The following is a 19348-nucleotide window of genomic DNA, read 5'->3' as shown; positions in this document are numbered from 1 at the left end:
GCAGAAAGGGGAACAATAGGAAATTTTGGAATTGGTGAAAGAAATAAAAGAGGTGAAAGACTTGTGGAATTTGCAGAATCTCAAGGACTGTCAGTAATGAACACTTTTTTCAAGAAAAGGGTGAACAGAAAGTGGACATGGAAGAGTCCAAATGGATTAACTACTAATAAAATCGACTTCATCCTCACTAACAGAAGATATATTGTGAATGATGTTACCATCCTGAATAAGGTAAATGTTGGAAGTGATCACAGAATGGTAAGATGTACACTTGATATAGATGTAGGAAAGGAAAAAACCTGACTCGAGTAAATAATACAAAGGTCTTTGAGATAACAGAAGAGGAGAAAAAAGCAGTATGTACTGGAACTTAAGTACAAGTTTGAGCTTCTGCAGACAGCTCAGGACCAAGATATCGACGAGGAATATTACAACTTTCTGAAAGTGATACAGCCCAAGCAACCTATAGGGAAAAAGAAATCCAAAGAAGAAAAAATTAATCAAGAAACACTTGTCATGATGAATGGAAGACGACAAATGAAAAGCAAGAAAAACACTGACAGGGAGAAAGTTGAGTATACTGAGTTATGCAACGCCATTAGAAAGAGACTCAGAGAGGACATAAGAAGATTTAACATAAGAAAAGTAGAACAAGCATTAAGGGAAAACAAAGGATTTAAATCAGCAGCCATGAGCAGTAATACAGAAAGACAAATGATACTGAAACTGAAGAATAGCGATGGTGTACTTATAAACAGCAGAGAAGGCATAATTCAAATAGAAGAAGACTACTATAGAGAATTATACAAGGAGCAGGGGAATGATGCCAGCAGTGGGGAAGATGGAATGCAAAGTAGCAACATATACGACATACCCGATATTCTTCCTGATAAGGTAGAACATGCATTGAAGAAAATGAAGAATCAGAAAGCCCCGGGTAAAGAAGAAGTTATTGTAGAGTTGTTAGAATTGGGAGGAAGAGACATAACACAAAAACTGGCAAGGCTCTTCACAAAGTGCATTAGAAAAGGTGTGACGCCTAAGCAGTGGAATAATGCAATCATAGTTTTGCTGCATAAGAAAGGAGATAAATCAGAAATTGGAAATTATAGACCAATTAGCTTGTTATCCCACATCTACAAGTTGTTCACAAGGGTCATTACTAACAGATTACAAAGAATAGTTGATGAGAATCAACCAAAAGAGCAAGCTGGCTTTAGGACAGGATTCTCAACTATGGATCACCTTCATGTAATATCATAGCTAATGGAGAAAGCAAATGAATATAAAACACCATTATGCCTGGCATTTGTGGATTATGAAAAGGCATTTGACTCCATACAGCATAAAGCAATGTTTCAGGCACTGCAAAGACAAGGTATAGATACCCCATATATTATGATTTTGAAGAAAATATATGAGAGTGCTACCTCCTTTATTAGACTAGACAAAGACAGTAGGAAATTTAAAATTCAGAAAGGAGTTCAACAAGGAGACACAATATCTCCGAAGCTGTTTACTGCTGCCCTTGAGGAAGCTTTCAGAAGATTAGACTGGTGGCAGAAAGGAGTCAAAATGTGAACAGAGAGTACCTAAACCATTTACGATTTGCAGATGACATTGTGGTCATAAGCTACGATCCCAAAGAATTAGAGGAAAATCTTAATCAGTTATGCACGGTAAGTAAGGATTTTGGACTAAAGATGAATATGGCTAAAACAAAAGCAATGATGAACAAATATGCCACAGAAACAGAAATAATGACTGAAGGAGCAATAATTGAAAAGGTGGAGTCATATACTTATCTGGGACAAGTTATTAGCTGTAATAATAATAAATGGCTGGAAGTCAAGGGAAGAATAAATTTTGGATGGATAGCATTCAGGAAATATAGTCACATACTGAAGAGCAATATCCCGGTTTGTCTGAAATGTAAAATAATGAACCAATGAATACTCCCCACCATGACTTATGGAAGTGAAACTTGGGCACTCACCAAAAGAATGGAAGAGAAGCTGAGAACTACACAGCGAAGAATGGAACAAATTATATTGGGAATCAGACTGTTAGATAAGAAGAAAAACACATGGATTAGGCAGCAAACTCAAGTAAAGGGCATTCTTATCAAAACTAAAGAACTAAAATGGTCTTGGGCAGGACACATAGCTCGAAGTCATGATGACAGATGGACTAAGAAAATAACAGAATGGTATCCAAGAGGAGCTAGAAGAAAACCTGGAAGACAAAGGCGGAGATGGATAAATGAAATTCATGAGTTTGTGGGTAGTAAATGGATGGCCAGTGCTCAAAACAGAAGGAACTGGAAAGTTGCTGGAGAGGCCTTCATCCTGCAGTGGATTGAAAATGGCTGATGATGATGATAATGATGATGCTGAATTCTAATGGGATTCTTCCACTTGCTCAGATTACAAACCTGAGGGGGCATAAATTCAAAATGAGGAAAGATTGTTGTTGTAGAATAGATGTGCGGAAATTTGCTTTTAGCCAGCAGGTGGTTAGTTGCTGGAACAAACTTCCATCTGTTGTTGTGGAAGTTGATAGCTTAAATAAATTCAAGGATTAACTGGATAAACGTTTAGAAGGAATGGTTGTGTGAAATTGATTTTTTTTTTGGCTGATGCTACATAAGCTCATATACCTCTATTACTACTACAACGCTGACGAAACAGGACTTTTTTATATAATTTGACACTTGACAATACATTTAAATTTAAAGGGGAAAAATATGTTGGTGGAAAAAAAATCAAAGGCGTGGGATAGTAGTTTGATGGTGCTCGTATGCGCAAATATGACTGGAACTGATAAAAAAAAAAAACTGTTTGTTATCAGAAAATCTTGGTGTTTCAAAAACGTAAGGAAACTTCGATCACTTCGGATATTTTTCGGCAATACGTAAATGTTTGGAATAAGCAGCTATTCAAAAAAGAAGAAAAGTATTTTACTGTTAGTTGATAATTGTCCTGCACTTCCCCAGATTCAAAATTTGTCCAACATTAAGCCAGTGTTTCTGACTACCAATGTGACATGAATTTTACTATCAATGGACATAGGTGTAATCAAGAGTTTGAAAGGATTTTGTGAAAGATTTCTAGTTCTACATCTGATCAGTCAAAGAGAACAGAAACTTCCTGAGTCTATATTGATATTGAATGCTATAAATTTATTGAATAATGTCTGGAACAACATTATTTTGAAAACCATGTCAAATTGTTTCAGGAAATGGAAATTAAATTCAAATGAAATTTCAATTGTAGATGAAAAAGAAGAAAAAAAACAACTTATGCTACATAACAACGTTGTAGGTTTTAATACAGATAATATCGCATCGATAAATTTGTACGAGTCGATAACAACTTATTAACTAGTGGTCTTCCTACAGAGAGTGACATTCAAAATGTTGTGCTCATCAAAGACAATAACGATGATGGTAAAGAAGATGATTGTGATAATGATAGGTTGACAATTGAAAGTGAATCAAAATCAGTGCCAACAGTTTCACAAGTCCAAGGTGCAGTGGCACATTAGTCAATTTTTTTGAAGGACCGCAAGCAATGAGACTTTTAACGCTTTGAGTGTTTTAAGGTGAAACTTAAGAAATATCAAAGTGAAATCTTTAAAACAAACATAAATTTTAAGATTTCATAAATAAAGAATAATTGAAATCATGTTTATTATTAAATAGTATTGTTTTTAATTACAGAGAAATAAATTGTGTTTAGTATTAAGTGTATGGTTTGAAATTTACAGAGAAATAAATTGTGTTTAACATTAAGTGTACTGTAGTTTATACAAGCATATAAATAATAATAATATGTAAAATATACTTATATTATTTTTCTCTCTCTAATATTTCTTTTGTTTTTTGAATCTATCTTTATATCAAGTTATTGCAAATTATAAAAAATAGGAGGTAGATTTAACTCTTTACTGATATAAAGTGTTCATTGTTTAATGGCCCTAGAGGTTTCCCCATCTCCGCTATCACTGATATAGTAAGTAATGGTTATAACGAGGAAATTTTGCAAATACCTTGATGCTCATTAAAACCAAGTTTGACTGTATATATAAGATATTTTCAGATCACTAAATCAGTGGTATTCAACCTCTTCTGTTGGAGCATCTCTTAAACATTTCTTAAGGCTTTCATTTCCCCCTTGTATATTTTAACAATCTACATAAACATACAATATTTACTTTGTATGCTTGTGCGGTGAATGAAATTGTAATGAGATGAAAAACATCTGCTTTAATATACTTTATATTAATACATAATAACTTTTATATACTTCTATATACTCTTTTCAAGTATAAAGGGGTATGTGAAAGTGTTTTATCCTTGAATACCTCTGGATATATACAGCACCAGGTGGATACCACTATCCTAAATAGTATCTGTTAGTGCACTATTATAGTAAGGAGTTATGAATATTATTTATCTGCTGCAGAAAAAAATTAAAGCATCATTAAATAATGCAGTGGAGAACAACTTTTGTTCAAATTTTCTAAAAAAAAAATTGTGCAAAAAAGGGGGAACTTAATGTGCATGCTGCATTCTAAAAACTGTAGAAAACTATTTCCATCATCCATAAATCACTGGGCATGCATGAGGAAAAGTTTTCTTTATCACCTTTTGATCTTTTCCATCAATTTTTTCTAACTTCTTAGATCTCTGGAGGAAAGAAGAAAGAATGCATTGAAAAGCCAGGCACGAAATCAATTTTTTATAGGTATCGAATTAAAATTAAAAGAGAGAATATTTCATCAAAGCAGTTCTAATTTTATTGTGCACTATATTACAAGAATATGAAACAGTAAAAATAATGCTTATTAAATTGTCTCATCTCTTGAAAATTACATGAATCCATAATATATCAACATTGAACTCAACTACTGAAGCTATGATAATTATATTATTGAGAATAAATATAAAATATTGATATAAAATAGATATAAATTGTAAAAATGTCATTCTTGAAGATAAATATTTAAAATTGTTTTTATAATTATAATTTTTAATTTACATTGTGAAGTTTTTCATACTCAAATTTGTACAAGCCACAATGGTTCTATTTATTTTTTTGCTGCTTGCCTTGAAAATTTTATTACTTCGTAAAAAAATTAGGCTTAATGGTAGATGCTGAAAGATGGAAATGGCAAACGTGAACCTTTTGCAAATTTTATTAACCTCTCAAGGTTTCAAAATGTTTATTTCATTTATGTTTATGTATAATGATATACATACCTGTATAACACAGAAAATCTGTCTTAACTGATTTTAGGGAACTGATTATTACAAAAGTAAATAAGGTACCAAACTGAAATCTACGGGTTTGCAGAACATTCTAAATATTTTTTTTAAAAAATTTAATATAAAAACTAAGGTATACAAGCTATTAAAAATTTGCTTCTTTGTTTTTTTTTTTTTTTAAGGAGCATTAGCAACTAAGGCCATATTGCTCCAGGGATATGCGGTGGTCATTCTTTCACCTTTCGGCATCCTCCGTATTTGGTGACTCATGGGCTCGAACCCCGGTCTAATCAAGTAGCATGTGCTACGCACTGCTGTTCCTGCCTACCTGGCTACGGAGGCGCCTTAAGGCAGAATCCTTATGGGTTTTGATAATTAACTATATAATATCGGTGTAAATACACCATAGTTAACCCATAGATTTGAGCTACGATTGTAGCGTAGAAGGCATCGTTTTAATTGTATCTCATAATGTGGTTGCCTTCACAACACAACATTACCACCACACCCTTTTGGCATCTCTCATAATGTGGATATAACTTCGCAACTGAGATGGCTTGTTGTATTACCTGGGTACCTACCCGCCCACTGATGACGAAGCCAAACATCTTCGAAATGATCGTCTGGGTGGTGGTACCGCTGAAAATAAATAACAGTAGTCTTCTCTACTAGAGAAGCGTTATTTATTTGAAGTAATTCAATAGTAGCTATCTTGTTGTGAAGGCAACCACATTATGAGATACAATTAAAATGATGCCTTCTACGCTACAATCGTAGCTCAAATCTATGGGTTAACTATGGTGTATTTACACCGATATTATATAGCATATAATGATATAGAGATGTATAAGTCAAAAACAATCCTATGTTTTGATGGTAGAGTGATGAATAGGCTGACAAAGTAAACTGCAGCCATTATCAACCCACTGCAGGATGGAAGTCTCTTCAACAATTCATGTTGAGGGAAATGGATCATAATCTGCCACGCTGGTCCAGTGCGGGTTGGCAGCTCGACCATATTTAGCACTCAGGGGCTTGAACCCCCGGTCTACTCAAGGTGCGGGTGCTGTTCAGCATCCGCTCCTGACCACTCGGCTACAGAGGAAGCAAACTGAAAATCTGTAGATTTGCAGAAAATTAGAATATTTGTGCCTATCACAAAATTCATATTATATTTCATTTTTAGCTCTATTATTCAGTTTTGGAATGACTTAATTTAAAAAATGGTATGTTAATTTAAGATATAATTTTTTAGATAATCAGGTGCAAATGGTAATTGCATTTAATAGATTTAATTTTGTTTTATTAAGTTGAAATGAATGTGATATTTAGCTTAATTATGACACTTTTGATCATGCATGCGTGTGTGTGTGTGTGTGTGTGTGTGTGTGTGTGTGTGTGTGTGTGTGTGAAGTGTAATCAAAAAATTCAGGGAACTCAACTAATATTTGTGAAATGAAACTTATTGGCTATTCAGATGGATCAGATATCCAATGAGATTCAAAGTAGTCTTGATATACCAATTCGAATGCTTCTGCAACTTTGAAATTGTTAATGGTTACTGTGTGATGTTCTGAAAAATTTCCTCAGTTGCTACAAAATCTGTGATCTTTCAAGGGGATTTCAAGATTGGAGAGAGAGAGAAAAAAAAAAAAGGATACACACAGACCAAGTGTGCAGGGCATTGTTGTGATGCACGTGTCATTTCCGAAAAAACCTATTTTTTCTAAATGGCAGCATGTAATTGCTATAGAACTGATTTATAGTATCCTTGGTTTACTGATTGACATGCAGGACAAAGTATGATTTAAACATTTAATCAAGGGCCTTGGAGAAGATGGAGTCTTTTAGTGAGAGGACTGGAACTTTGTTTCCAGGTCACAGTCATGCATCAGTGATTCATCATCAGTGAGCATGTAGGTAAGAAACAAAGTGAGAGTCAATCAGCAGTAGGTCAGTACACTGAGACTATCTTGATGTGCAAAAACTGCTGCCTTTCTGTGATCATCAGTGAGTATGTGAGGCATAAACTTGGCTAAAACAAGTCATATTCCCAAATATTGTGTTAAAATTGATTGACATCCCAGAAGTAACACCAATGTCACTAGCATCATCAGATATTTAAATGCTGATCATGAATGCAAGTGAATGAATAATTAGTTTTTAAATTTGAAGGGCAGCCAGAGTGAGGATCACCTCTGACAGACAGAAAAGAAACTCTTCAAACTTTGAAAACCACTGAAAAGTCTTCAAATGACACCTAGCATCTTCTCCAAAAACTGTTTTTTAATATTTTGTAGGTTTCTCTTGCACTTTTCCGTAATTGAAACAAAATTTGATGCATTGCAGCTCAGTATAATCATGCAATTTAAAATGCAACAATTATAAAAGGGAAATTATAAAAGCCAAAAAATCTAAATCTTTTATTCTTATTTAAAGGCAGTATTGTCTTCAGCTGTCAGTTAAAAAAAAAACAAACAAAAAAACAACAATCACTGGTATTTTGTTTTGTTTATTTTTTCCTTTTCATTATTTTAATTTTTTAATGGAATATTATCAAAGATATTTTGTAGCTGATAACTTCATGCTGCTAAGTTTCTTGTTTACAAATTGTGACAAATGGCCTAAGGAATAAAAGAATAAGAATAAAATAACACAGTCAATATAAATAAGTTAATAATATAGAAATATTATCAAAATATGTATGGTGCACTGCCAATGTGTTCTCCCTTTATCTGTGTGTGAATTATGACATTTTATAACAGGTTTACTGTCCAAAAATTGGTACTCTCTGAGTTCTGAGGTTATTGGATTTTGGACACTGCACCTGTATTATATTTATATTTCTATGCACTGTGAACAATCACTTTCCATTCGTGTTTTAAATTATGGCAATGATGTGGTCGTAAACCAAAAATTAGAAATCTATACAAGGAATTAGCATTAGAAGTGGCATATGATGCAAGAAAGCAAGCTTATACAGCACTGGCCAAAAAAAAAAAAAAAAAAAAACCCTTCCCATTTCACTCATCCATTTGCTTCAAATGTTTGTATAGCTCTGCCATGAATTTATTTAAGTCCAATGACAGATGGAGGTTTGTTCCAGCAATCAACCACCCCTCAACTAAAGGCAAATTTCTGCACATCTATTCTTCAACAATCTTTCCTCAATTTGAATGTATGTCCTCTCAGGATATTAATCTGGGCAGGAAGAATCCCATCAACATTGAGCTTGCTCACCCCATTTAAGGCATTATACATCCATGACCTCACAGATGCCTATTCTCAGACATTAATTTGCAAATCCTAAGCCTTTCTTCGTAAGAGCAACCCTTTGTTCCATTCACTAATCTTGTTGCACTTCTCTGTACTCGTTCCAGCAGCTCTACATTCTTCCTAAAATGATGCCTCCAGACCTGTATACAGTACTCAGGGTGTAGCCTACCCATTGCCTTATACAAGGGGATAAGCACCTCCCTGTTAGAAAAATTCTTGTATATCACTGAAAAGACACCATGAACTACTCTTGCAGACCATCTGCACTGCTCAGAAAACCTCACATCTAACTGCAAAATTATCCCCAGGTCATTTTCATTCTCTACTGCCCTGAGTGTAGTACCACACAGTTATGTTACGCTGGGGTTACTGTTACCCACATGCAGTACTTTTTATTTGTCAATATTAAATTTCAGTTGCCACCTCTCAGCCCATCTGCTCAACTTTTCTAGATCCTGTTGCAGTAGAGTACTGTCATTAGTGTCATTAACAACCCTGCCAACCTTCGTATCATCTGCAAACTTAGATATTACGCCTGATATACCTTCATCAACATCGTTACGTTAATATATACAGAAAACAACAAAGGACCTAACACTGAACCCTGAGGGACTCCATTAATAACATTAGTTCACGAAGAGCAGTGTCCATTGATTACCACTCTGTCTTCTCCCACTCATCCATCCCTTTATCCACAGGAGTAATTTGCCCTTAATGCCATACTACTCTAATTTGTACAGCAGTCTTTCATGGGGAACAGTATCAAAAGCTTATCCAAGTATATGATATTAAAATTATTTTTTGCATCCAGTTCCTTTGTGACCACATCATAGTATCCAATCAAATTAGTCAGACAAGACCTTTCCCTTAACAAATCCATGCTGTGTTTGAACTATAACTGAGGTCTTGTCTTGATGATCCTGCAATGCTTCTTTAACCAGTGCCTCCATTAATTTCCCAGGAACAGAAGTTAAACTAATGGGTCTGTAATTAGTTGTCACCCATTGATCCTCCTTTGAATTGGGGTCACAATGAATACATGTGAAAGAACCTTGTTTGTGTATAGCTCTCATTCATCTTAGTTAACTTTTGACACTCCTTCTGCAGAAAGTAGTTCTGCATTAAAATGGGAATTGTGGGCAACTGACACGAGAAAAGATACCACTAAATTTTGATTTTCGTATATATGAAATAAATGATGTTCAGAGAAATCTTGGCAAATTAAATTATCTATATTCATCTATATTAAATTATCTATATTTTAAAATGAAATTACTACATGAAAACATCCTGATTGGGACTGGTATTAACCCCACCCTTCATCCTCAAATAATAAAAGTTCGATTATAACAATAAAACAATATTATAAAACAAAATATTAAAATATGTAATTTTGAATTAAATACTAAGAATGGCATTGCAACAATTTTAATGCTATTAAATTAGCAATATGCATTTTTAAATAAGCAGGAAGGTACTGCAAAATTTTTGTGATAGCTATACAGTTTCTGAGTGTGGAAACACTTGACTGATGGATCCAATGCCATGCTAACATGGCAATTGGGTCACAATGTCATCATGATGCAGACTTGGTGATATGGATACTAAATAATAATTTCCAGAAAATCTGAAGTTGGTTGAGAAAGACTTTATATATTTAATTAAATTTCCAATGTCACTGGAAATCAACTTATATGTTGAAGGGTTTTTAGCATAAAAAGGAGTGTCATGCCCCCCCCACCCATCCACAGTCCAAATTAGTTACTGTGGACTGCTTTTCATGAAATGTAAGCTTATACATTTTTAGTACACTACATCAGTACATATAGATTTTAGAGATATATAATGCAGCTACTCTTGATATCCTTTATTGCCCTTGTAAATGTGAAAACAGCAAATTACAAAATGTATAATGGGTGGTTAACCAGAGTGAAATGCAAGTTCTTTACACTATATCCTGGCTGACCTCTTCTACGAACAATAAATGTCTGTGGAAAGCAGCAATAAAGGTATTTTAATTCCTTCTTAGGTTATTTATTTATTTATTTTTTTAAAAATTTATTTCTCATTTCACAGATAAATTACAGTAATAATGAATACCTAAAAATGCACGTTAAAAAGTTAATAAATGTTAGGACTTTCATTTGATTTAAATAATTCTGTGTACCATAAAAATTTACCAAACTGAAAATACACAGTACTGAACTATCATATATTAGAAACACAACAAATAAAAACCTTTCACTAAGAATTTCAAAATATAAAAAGACCTTTACAAAGTTGTTGTTGTTATTTGGTTTTTAGGATCATTAGCAACTAAGGCCATATTGCTCCGGGGATATGCAGTGGTCAATCCCTGACCTTTCCGCATCCTCCATATTTGGTGGTCACGGGCTCGAACACCAGTCTAATCAAGGAGCGTGTGCTATGCACTGCTGCTCCTGCCCATGGAGGTGCCTTACAAAGTTGTAAAAAATTTTAGTTCCTTTAATTTTACACTATGACGGGTTACTGCATTAATCTAAGGATACTTTGTATAGCATGAAATTCACTTTATCCTTACAGTATCTAATGAAATCTGTGCTAAGCTTTATATTAACTTACTCTGTATGTAAGCATTACTCCTGTTTTATTCACCATCCAGAATGGAGCATACATCTGAATCACAAGAGAACCATTTTTCTTTTGGGTATGTATCCCAAGTTCCTATAACAAATAATGACTCTTTAGATTAAATGTTCTTATTTGCTATCTATAAAATGCTATACTGGCCCAGATATAAGCCATACTTTCTCCCACAAATTTAGTGTTCTAAAAGGCAATTATTATGTAATACCTTAAAAAAATGATCTTGAACAAGTGCACTAGCATATAATGTGAGCCAGCATGCACAGTGAGAGCATGCTGGCTCACAGTCGGTCCTCGTATAACACGTGTTTGCATTACACGAATTCGATCATACACGATTTATAAATAGGGGAACGTTATCTTATATAACACAAACCGAATTCGCTTATACACGATTCGCCTTTGTGTTTACAAGAAATGGCAGTCGAATGCGGAATCACCCCAACTGAACACAACACGATAGGAACGAAGAAGATTCTGAAAATGTATTTATGTGTTTTATATCAGTGAAGGGGAAACACATTTCACCATAATAACGTAAAAATCAACACAATTCCAGCTATCGGTATAATCGCAAATGCAATTAGATGGAGTGTACTACCAGTTTATAACCGATTCCACTAGCAGAAACGAAACTGGAAATTGTTTTTATGGTTTTATGGTAGTAACCCCCAGAAATGTGCTTTAGTAAAATGTGGGGTGTTAATAGTGTATCTCGGCCTTTACGGTGTTGTTTATTCAGTTGCTACACGCGCGCAGTTTTGTTTATGTGTATCAAGCGTGCCACCTCGTTTGTAATTGTGCTTTATTCCCTAAAAATTAGTAAAATACTTAAAAGGTGTGAAAAGGAAGCGTCCTGGCTAAGACAATGCAGATTCAGAGAGAAAAAAAAAAGAAGCAATATCGATAAACAGAGGCGGACTGGGTCAAAAATTCTTACCCGGGAAAATTTGTAGTGGCCTCATACTACGGTTTATGGCCAAAATCACACCGGCCTCCGGCCCACCGTGGTTTCCCCTGTAAGGCTTATGGCCAGTCCGCTTCTGTCGATAGAGAAAAAATATGAAATTGTGAAACGCTTTGAGCAAAATGAAAGACCATGTGATATTGCACGTGCTACAGACCTAAATGAGGCAACGCGGAGAATTACAAAGAATGCAGAGAAAATAAAAACAACTTTCATAGCAGGAACAACTCAGTGTAATTAAAATCCATTAGATTAAGACACAAGAATTGGAAGAGATGGAAAGGCTGTCATCTGTTTGGATAGAAAATCAAACAAAAAACAAGTTTTCTTACGATAGAAGCAAAAGCATTAGCAATATTTTATTATGACTTACGTATTATAATTTATACTTATGTATTATAAAATACGTAAGTATTTTATTATGACTATTTTATTTAATATAATAATTTTTTTACGAATAAAATACGTATTTTATCCGTAAAAAATACTTTTTTAGTATTAAAAAATACTAAAAATACTTTATTATAATATAATATTATTTTATTACGTATTTTAATCGTTATTTATAACGATTAAAATTACCCGATTATTTATTGTGTTTGGTAATGTTTTGGTTCCAAATGTGTGTTCAATCTTGGGTGGTCAGCACCTAACCCTACTTTTCCCATAGGGCCTGTTGTTTATATTGCACGATTTTGCATTGCACGAGGGTTTCTAGGAACGCAACTATCGTGCTATACGAGGACAGACTGTATCTCATATTGTGAATACCTTCACAACGAGTTGCCATGATATTGCACTACTTTGAATAAATAATGCTTCACCTGAGGAGAAGACTAATGTTACTTATTCTCAGAGGGATACCACCATCCATACAGCACCATTTCAGGGCTATATGGCCCTTCTTCAGTGGGTGGGTAGGTACCCGAATGATGCAATTATGGCAAAACAATTATGAAGTATAACTCCACAATATGAGAGATGCCTGATGGTGTATGATGTATTTAGACTATAAAGCGTTTAGGGCATAAGCCTCAAGCTATAGAAAAGTCTAGACTATGTATATAAATATATATATACACACAGTCTAGACTTTTCCATAGCTTGAGGCTTACGCCCTAAGCGCTTTATAGTCTAATGTTACATAAATTAAAGTTTTAACATCTGTCTATACATTAAAAAAGGTTTCCTCCTAGTGATATTTATTCGAGCCAATGGGAGAAGAATGGGTCAAGTAGATCACAACAAACACGCAGGTAAATAATTACATAAGTCATTTCCTGATTATATTTCAATCAGTGCATTATAATGTTAGTATATTAGTATAATGTTATTACTATACAAATAATAACAAAACTATACAAATATTTACAAAAAAACAAAAATATTTACAAAATACTAAACTATTTACAAATATACAAACTACAGGGTTGTTAAAATTTAAGTATCCCTGTGTAGAGGGCTCTGGAGTGAGTTCTTCGAATGGAAACTGTTGTTGACCAAAACGGAGGACACACTGAACAACTGTAGTGCTATTCAAGTGATTTGTATTGCCACAGCGGCATACAGTGATAAATTTTATAACTATTTTTTTTCCCAATAAATGACAAGCGCGTTCTTTATTGCCCATTGTCCAAATTTCTCTTCAGTACGAGTCTTAGAACTCACTCCAGAGCCCTCTACATAGGGATACTTTAATTCAGTGGTTTCCAAACTTTATGTTACTATGCCCCCCTTTTAAAAAAATCTAATCTTGGCGCCTCCCCCCCATCCTTTATTTCATAAAATAATACAGACACATTTTTAAATGGTAAAAAATGTATTAATACAAAAAAATGAAAAAAAAAAAAAAAAAAAGTAATTGACAGAATAATAACAAGGTTTTACTATATATATATATATATATATATTCATTTTTAAATTATTTTGTTTTTAATGCGATGGATGTGCTTGTTTATTAGCACAAAGTTTATCGAATCTAGGTGTCATTGAGGGAGAGTGCTACTCATAGCTCTTTTTCTACTACTAAACGGGCTCGATATTTGGATTTCATTGCAGCCAATGTAGAAAATTCCATTTCGCATAAATATAATGTTACGAATGGCAGTAATACTTGCATTGCTTTGCTTGACAAAGTATTATATTCTTCACTTCGATTCAACTAATTGAACTAGGGTTTCACTCTGAAATTTTTGTTTCAAGGAAGTATCGCATGATAATTCTATCAATTTTCCTTTTCAATAGTTGTTAATCCAAATTCATCATCTTGTTCATCGACAAATGGATTCTGTATCCATGCAAACTTTGTAAAATCAAAATCTTCGAAATAATGTGAAAAGTGCATTAGTAAACCATCCAAGTGTTCAGTAAATAGATTTTTGTTTGCTTCAATATTAACTCTGGTGCAGAAATCATTTAAAAGTGGAAACACGTTGAACTTATTTTTTTGTAAATTTGATTTCCACAGCTCCAATTTTTTTATGAATGCTTTCACTTTGTCTTTTTGAATCAGTGAATGCATTTTTGGTCCTTGCATTGATTTATTCAAAACACTCAACTTTCCAAAAATTTCAACCAAATAGGCAAGTTTAACAATAAAGTTATCATTCCTAAATAAATTTGCTTCTTCATTATGATTTTCATCAAGAAAAATTGCAATCTCTTCTTTGAGTTCAAAATGCCGACCGTGCTAGCTGGGTGGGTGAAGTGCCTGCCTGGCAACCCAAATGTCGCGGGTTCGAATCCCGCCTCAGGCTCGGATCAAAGTACTGCAAATACCTTGGGAGATGATTTATGGCCACAGAAGCCGATGCGCCAACAACTACAAAAAAAAAAAAAAAAAAAAAACTTTGAGTTCAAACACCCTTTGAATCACTTTTGCATGAGATAGCCAGCGCACTTCACAATAGTATAGAAGTGAGGTATAATTAGCTTCCATATCTTCGCACAGCTTTGCAAACAATCTAACTTTTAAAGGGCTGTTTTTTTTGTAGTTTATTACTTTTGTAAAAATGTTGTTAAGTTCCTTGCTCATATTTTTTGACACAAGAGCTGCTCTGTGAAGCATGCAGTGCATCCAGATAACTTCGGGTGCTTTCTTTTTAACTAATGCTTGAAGACCTGCCTTGTGTCCTGACATTGACTGTGCTCCGTCAGTACAGAGTCCAATGCAGTTATTCCACTTTATGTCGTTCTCATCAAAAAAAGTGTCAATTATATTAAAAATTTCAATGAATGTGGCCTTTCAAGGAATGGGGTTGCAAAATAATATATCTTCCATTATATTAGTTTCTCCAACATATCGAACATGCAATTAAACGAGCATCTTTAACTACATCAGTTGCCTTATCTACTTGTGTGGCGAATTTCGAAGTATGCAGTCGAGAAACTAACTGATCGCAAAGATCTTCAGATATATCATTGATTCTTCTGCCAACTGTATTATCAGCAAGCGGTATTTGTCGCAACTGTTTCGCATATGATTCGCAGAACATTATTTTAACCATATAAATAGCTGCTGGCAAAACTAGAGTTTCTCCTATTGTGTGTGGTTTTTTACATTTCGCGATTCTGTAAGAAACTTGGTATGACAGTAGAATTGCATTTGATGGAACAGAAACTATTTTTTTGAATGTTTGCTTTTGTTCATTAAACTCGTCTACTTTTCTTTGAAAAAATTCTAGGGGCTTATCAGCATATTCAGAATGCATAGTTTTAAGGTGCCATTTTAATTTGCCTGGTCTCATACTATCTGCAGCCAAAACTTTTGTACAAAACAAACACATTGGTTTTTCCAAGCCATCTATAATAACACTTGTGAATCCTAATGATAAATAGGATGAATCGTATTTTCTTGTCTTGGGAGTTCTACCTCCTTGTTCCCTGTTGCTTGTATTCCCACTACCTTTACTTGTATCAGCATCAGTATCTTCATTATTAGTGGATTTTCTCTTGTAAGCAGTCAAAAATTTATCCATTCGTCTAAAAATATTAGAATTAACTTCATATTCTTAAAAAATACAACTTCTAAATTACTAATGATTATTATCAGTAAGTAATCATGTCAAAAACAATAAAAAACACAATCGCACACCGCTGAAACCGTATTTTCAACCATGTAACTAATGCTATACTATGCAATCTACCTATATATGTCATACATAGTACGCACTAAATTCATCATATCAATCATAATTCATCAATCCGTTTCAGCAAAATATATTTTTTTCCAAATAAATGTTTATCTCATGTTTACATCGAAGTTAGAGTGAGATAGGTGGCGGTAAATGCTTTAAAAAATAGGTTATAAAATTTAATGTTATGTTATGAAAGTTTATTTATATGTATATATTTTTTAATTTATATATGTTATGTTATGAAAATTACATTTCTGTTAAACTTTTCACGCCTCCTTTTGCACTAGTCCGCATCTCCCCAGGGAGGCGCGCCTCCCAGCTTGGAAATGCTGCTTTAATTTTAACAACCCTGTATATCGGGATGATGGGTCTCTTCATCAGCTGAAAACAAAAAAATGTTACAATGGAACATCAAATGATGCCGGGCATGGTCGTGTCTTAGACAGTGAAGCATGTGCACAAGGTTGGCGGACATTAAATGGAAGGAACACAAATGGGTTACTAGGCAGAATCAAACACTTGCTGTTGACAATGTATAGTGTATACATGGGACGCATGCCAACATTCATCGCATAGCAAGACAACTGCCTCCATAACATTCACCAACATGGTGCACAAACTTCACTGTCTAATACATGACCATGCCCGACATCATTTGATATTTCATTGTAACGTTTTTTTGTATACCTTGTCAGCTAACAAAGGGGCTTTTGTTAATATTTTAAATAGATCGTATATTATGTAAATATTTTAGTCCTGCTCTTTCAGATGCAATAATATTCCTCATGCATAATGGAACCCGAAGTAAAAGGTCTTTTCCAAAGTCACCTATGTAAACGCAGGTAAATAATTACATAGTGATATTTATTTGACCTTGAGAATGCTACGTGGTCGGGTAGCCAATGAGAGGAGAGCGATGAGGGTCACGTTGTACAAGTGGGCGGGGCAATTATGTCACTACAAATGCACAGGTAAATAATTACATGGGTCATTTCCTGATTAGGTATCAATCAGTCCGTTTCAACAGGTGTGTCTTTTTGATTTACTCCTTCATAACTGTACATTTTACGTAGAAAAGCATGTGCTGTGATTGGCAAGCAAAACGAGCAGTGAGCAAAGCCCCTTAGTCAATATTAAAATAAAGAATAATATTAAAAAAATTGATTGGTGTATAAACACTGCATAAAATATATCTCACGTTAAATATTTTAATTATACATGCTCAAATGTTACCCATAAAGATGAGAGATTGACTCAAAAAGCATGTCAAAAAATTCCTGTCATTAACCACCCCATTAACTTTTGTATCATCAGCAAACTTAGACAAACCTGATGCCTCCATCAATATTGTTAATAAATATTGAAATGATTAAGGAGCCAACACTGAAACCTGAGGCAATCCATTTATAATGTTAGTCCATGAAGAGAAATGGCCATTATAAACCACTGTTTACCTTCTACTACTCATCCATCCCTTTATCTATAGAAGTAAAAGGCCAAATTCCACATTAGGGTTGTTTTTGTTTTTAGGAACAATATGACATGAGCCATCATTGACTCATGTCATATTGTTCCATCGTGCATTGTCCATAAAAGTATACGTTCATAGGCAGATATGCATATTGTGTGGACTGAAACACCCAGAAAAACAAGGTGGAAAGGCTTACTTGCTCCAACTAAAATTGGCTAACTGCACTAGCATTAGTTGAGGCACAGATGCAAGAAAGCAAGCTTATATAGGATCGACAAAAAAAAAAAAAAAAAAAACCCTTACCATTTCACCCATCCGGTCACTCCAAATGGTTTGTCTAGTTCAGCCTTAAATTTATTTAAGCTATCAATTTCCACAACAACAGATAGAAGTCTGTTTGAGTAATCAACTATACGCTCGGTAATGACAAACTTCAGCATATCTATTCTACAACTGTCTTTCCTCAATTTTAATCTATGCCCCCCCCCTTATGGAACTCTGAGCAAGCGGAAGAATTCCATAAGCATTAAGCCTGCTCAAACAATTCAAGGCCGTATACACCTCCATCAGATCACATCGGAGGTGACTAGTCTCCAGATGCTGCAACTTGCAGACTTTAAGCCTCTTTTGCTAATAGCACCCCTTTGTTCCTCTCACTAATCTTGTTGCCCCACTCTGCACTCGTTATAACAACTCTACATCCTTTCTAAAATGAGGCCTCCAGACCTGTATGCAATACTCAAGGTGTGGCCTGACCACTGCCTTATACAAAGGGATAATCACCTCCTTGTCTCTGCTAGCAAAATTCCTATATATCATCGACAAGACTCTATGACCTGCTCTGGCAGCCCATCCGCACTGTTCACAGAACTTCATATCTGATTGCACAATTACCTCTGGGTCATTTTCATTCTCCACTTCCCTCAGTGTAGTGCCACACAATTTGTACATTTCTGTTGGGTTACTGCTAACCATAAGCAGTACTTGACATCTGTCAATGTTAATCTTCAGTTGCCACTTCTCAGCCCATCTGTAACTTTTCTAGATCCTGTTGCAGTAGCATGCTGTCTTTACTGTCATTAACAACCATGCAAACCTTGGTATCATCTGCAAAATTAGACATTAAGCCTGATATACCTTCACTGATATCATTGATAAATACATAAAACAAGTGGGCCCATCACCGAACCATAGGGAACTCCACTAATAACATTAGTCCACATAGAGCAATGTCCATTTATTACCACTCTCTGTCTCCCACTTAACCATTCCATTTTTACATTGTAGCAATTTGCTCTTAAGGCAATATAACTCCAATTTCTATAGCAGTCTTCCATGTGCAACAGCATCAAAAGTTTTTCTGAAATCCAAGTATATGATATCAAAATTATTTTTTGCATCCAGTTCTTTTGTGACCACATCGTAGTAGCCAATCAAATTGGTCAGACAAGAACTCCCCTCAACAAACCCATGCTGTGTCTGAACCATTACTGCTGTCTGGTCTAGATGATCCTGCAACACTTCTTTAACCAGTGACTCCATTATTTTCCCCAGAACACATTTTCCCCAGTTCTTTATGTTAGTGTGTTTGCATTTGACCT

At 34.5% G+C, this 19348-nt stretch overlaps 1 protein-coding gene across 4 annotated transcripts in view; it reads right to left on the bottom strand.

The window, feature by feature from the left end:
* The window catches only part of Vps13 (vacuolar protein sorting 13C), a 1645987-nt gene that overhangs the window by 460894 nt on the left and 1165745 nt on the right, over positions 1 to 19348 (bottom strand). For 2 of the 4 annotated variants that reach the window (XM_090373229.1, XM_090373247.1), the window contains exons 52-53: positions 11150 to 11251; positions 4649 to 4690 (exon numbers count right to left, since the gene is read on the bottom strand). In XM_090373229.1, the coding sequence (XP_090229355.1) occupies positions 4649 to 4690; positions 11150 to 11251 (144 nt within the window). The remainder of the gene's footprint in view (positions 1 to 4648; positions 4691 to 11149; positions 11252 to 19348) is intronic. The other 2 variants (XM_090373239.1, XM_090373256.1) reach the window with 1 other exon arrangement.

The sequence above is a fragment of the Mastigoproctus giganteus genome, chromosome 1 (assembly GCF_048544385.1).
Source record: "Mastigoproctus giganteus isolate SK-2022 chromosome 1, ASM4854438v1, whole genome shotgun sequence".
In the NCBI taxonomy this organism is placed as follows: domain Eukaryota; kingdom Metazoa; phylum Arthropoda; class Arachnida; order Uropygi; family Thelyphonidae; genus Mastigoproctus; species Mastigoproctus giganteus.
This window is presented reverse-complemented; position numbering and strand designations above follow the sequence as displayed.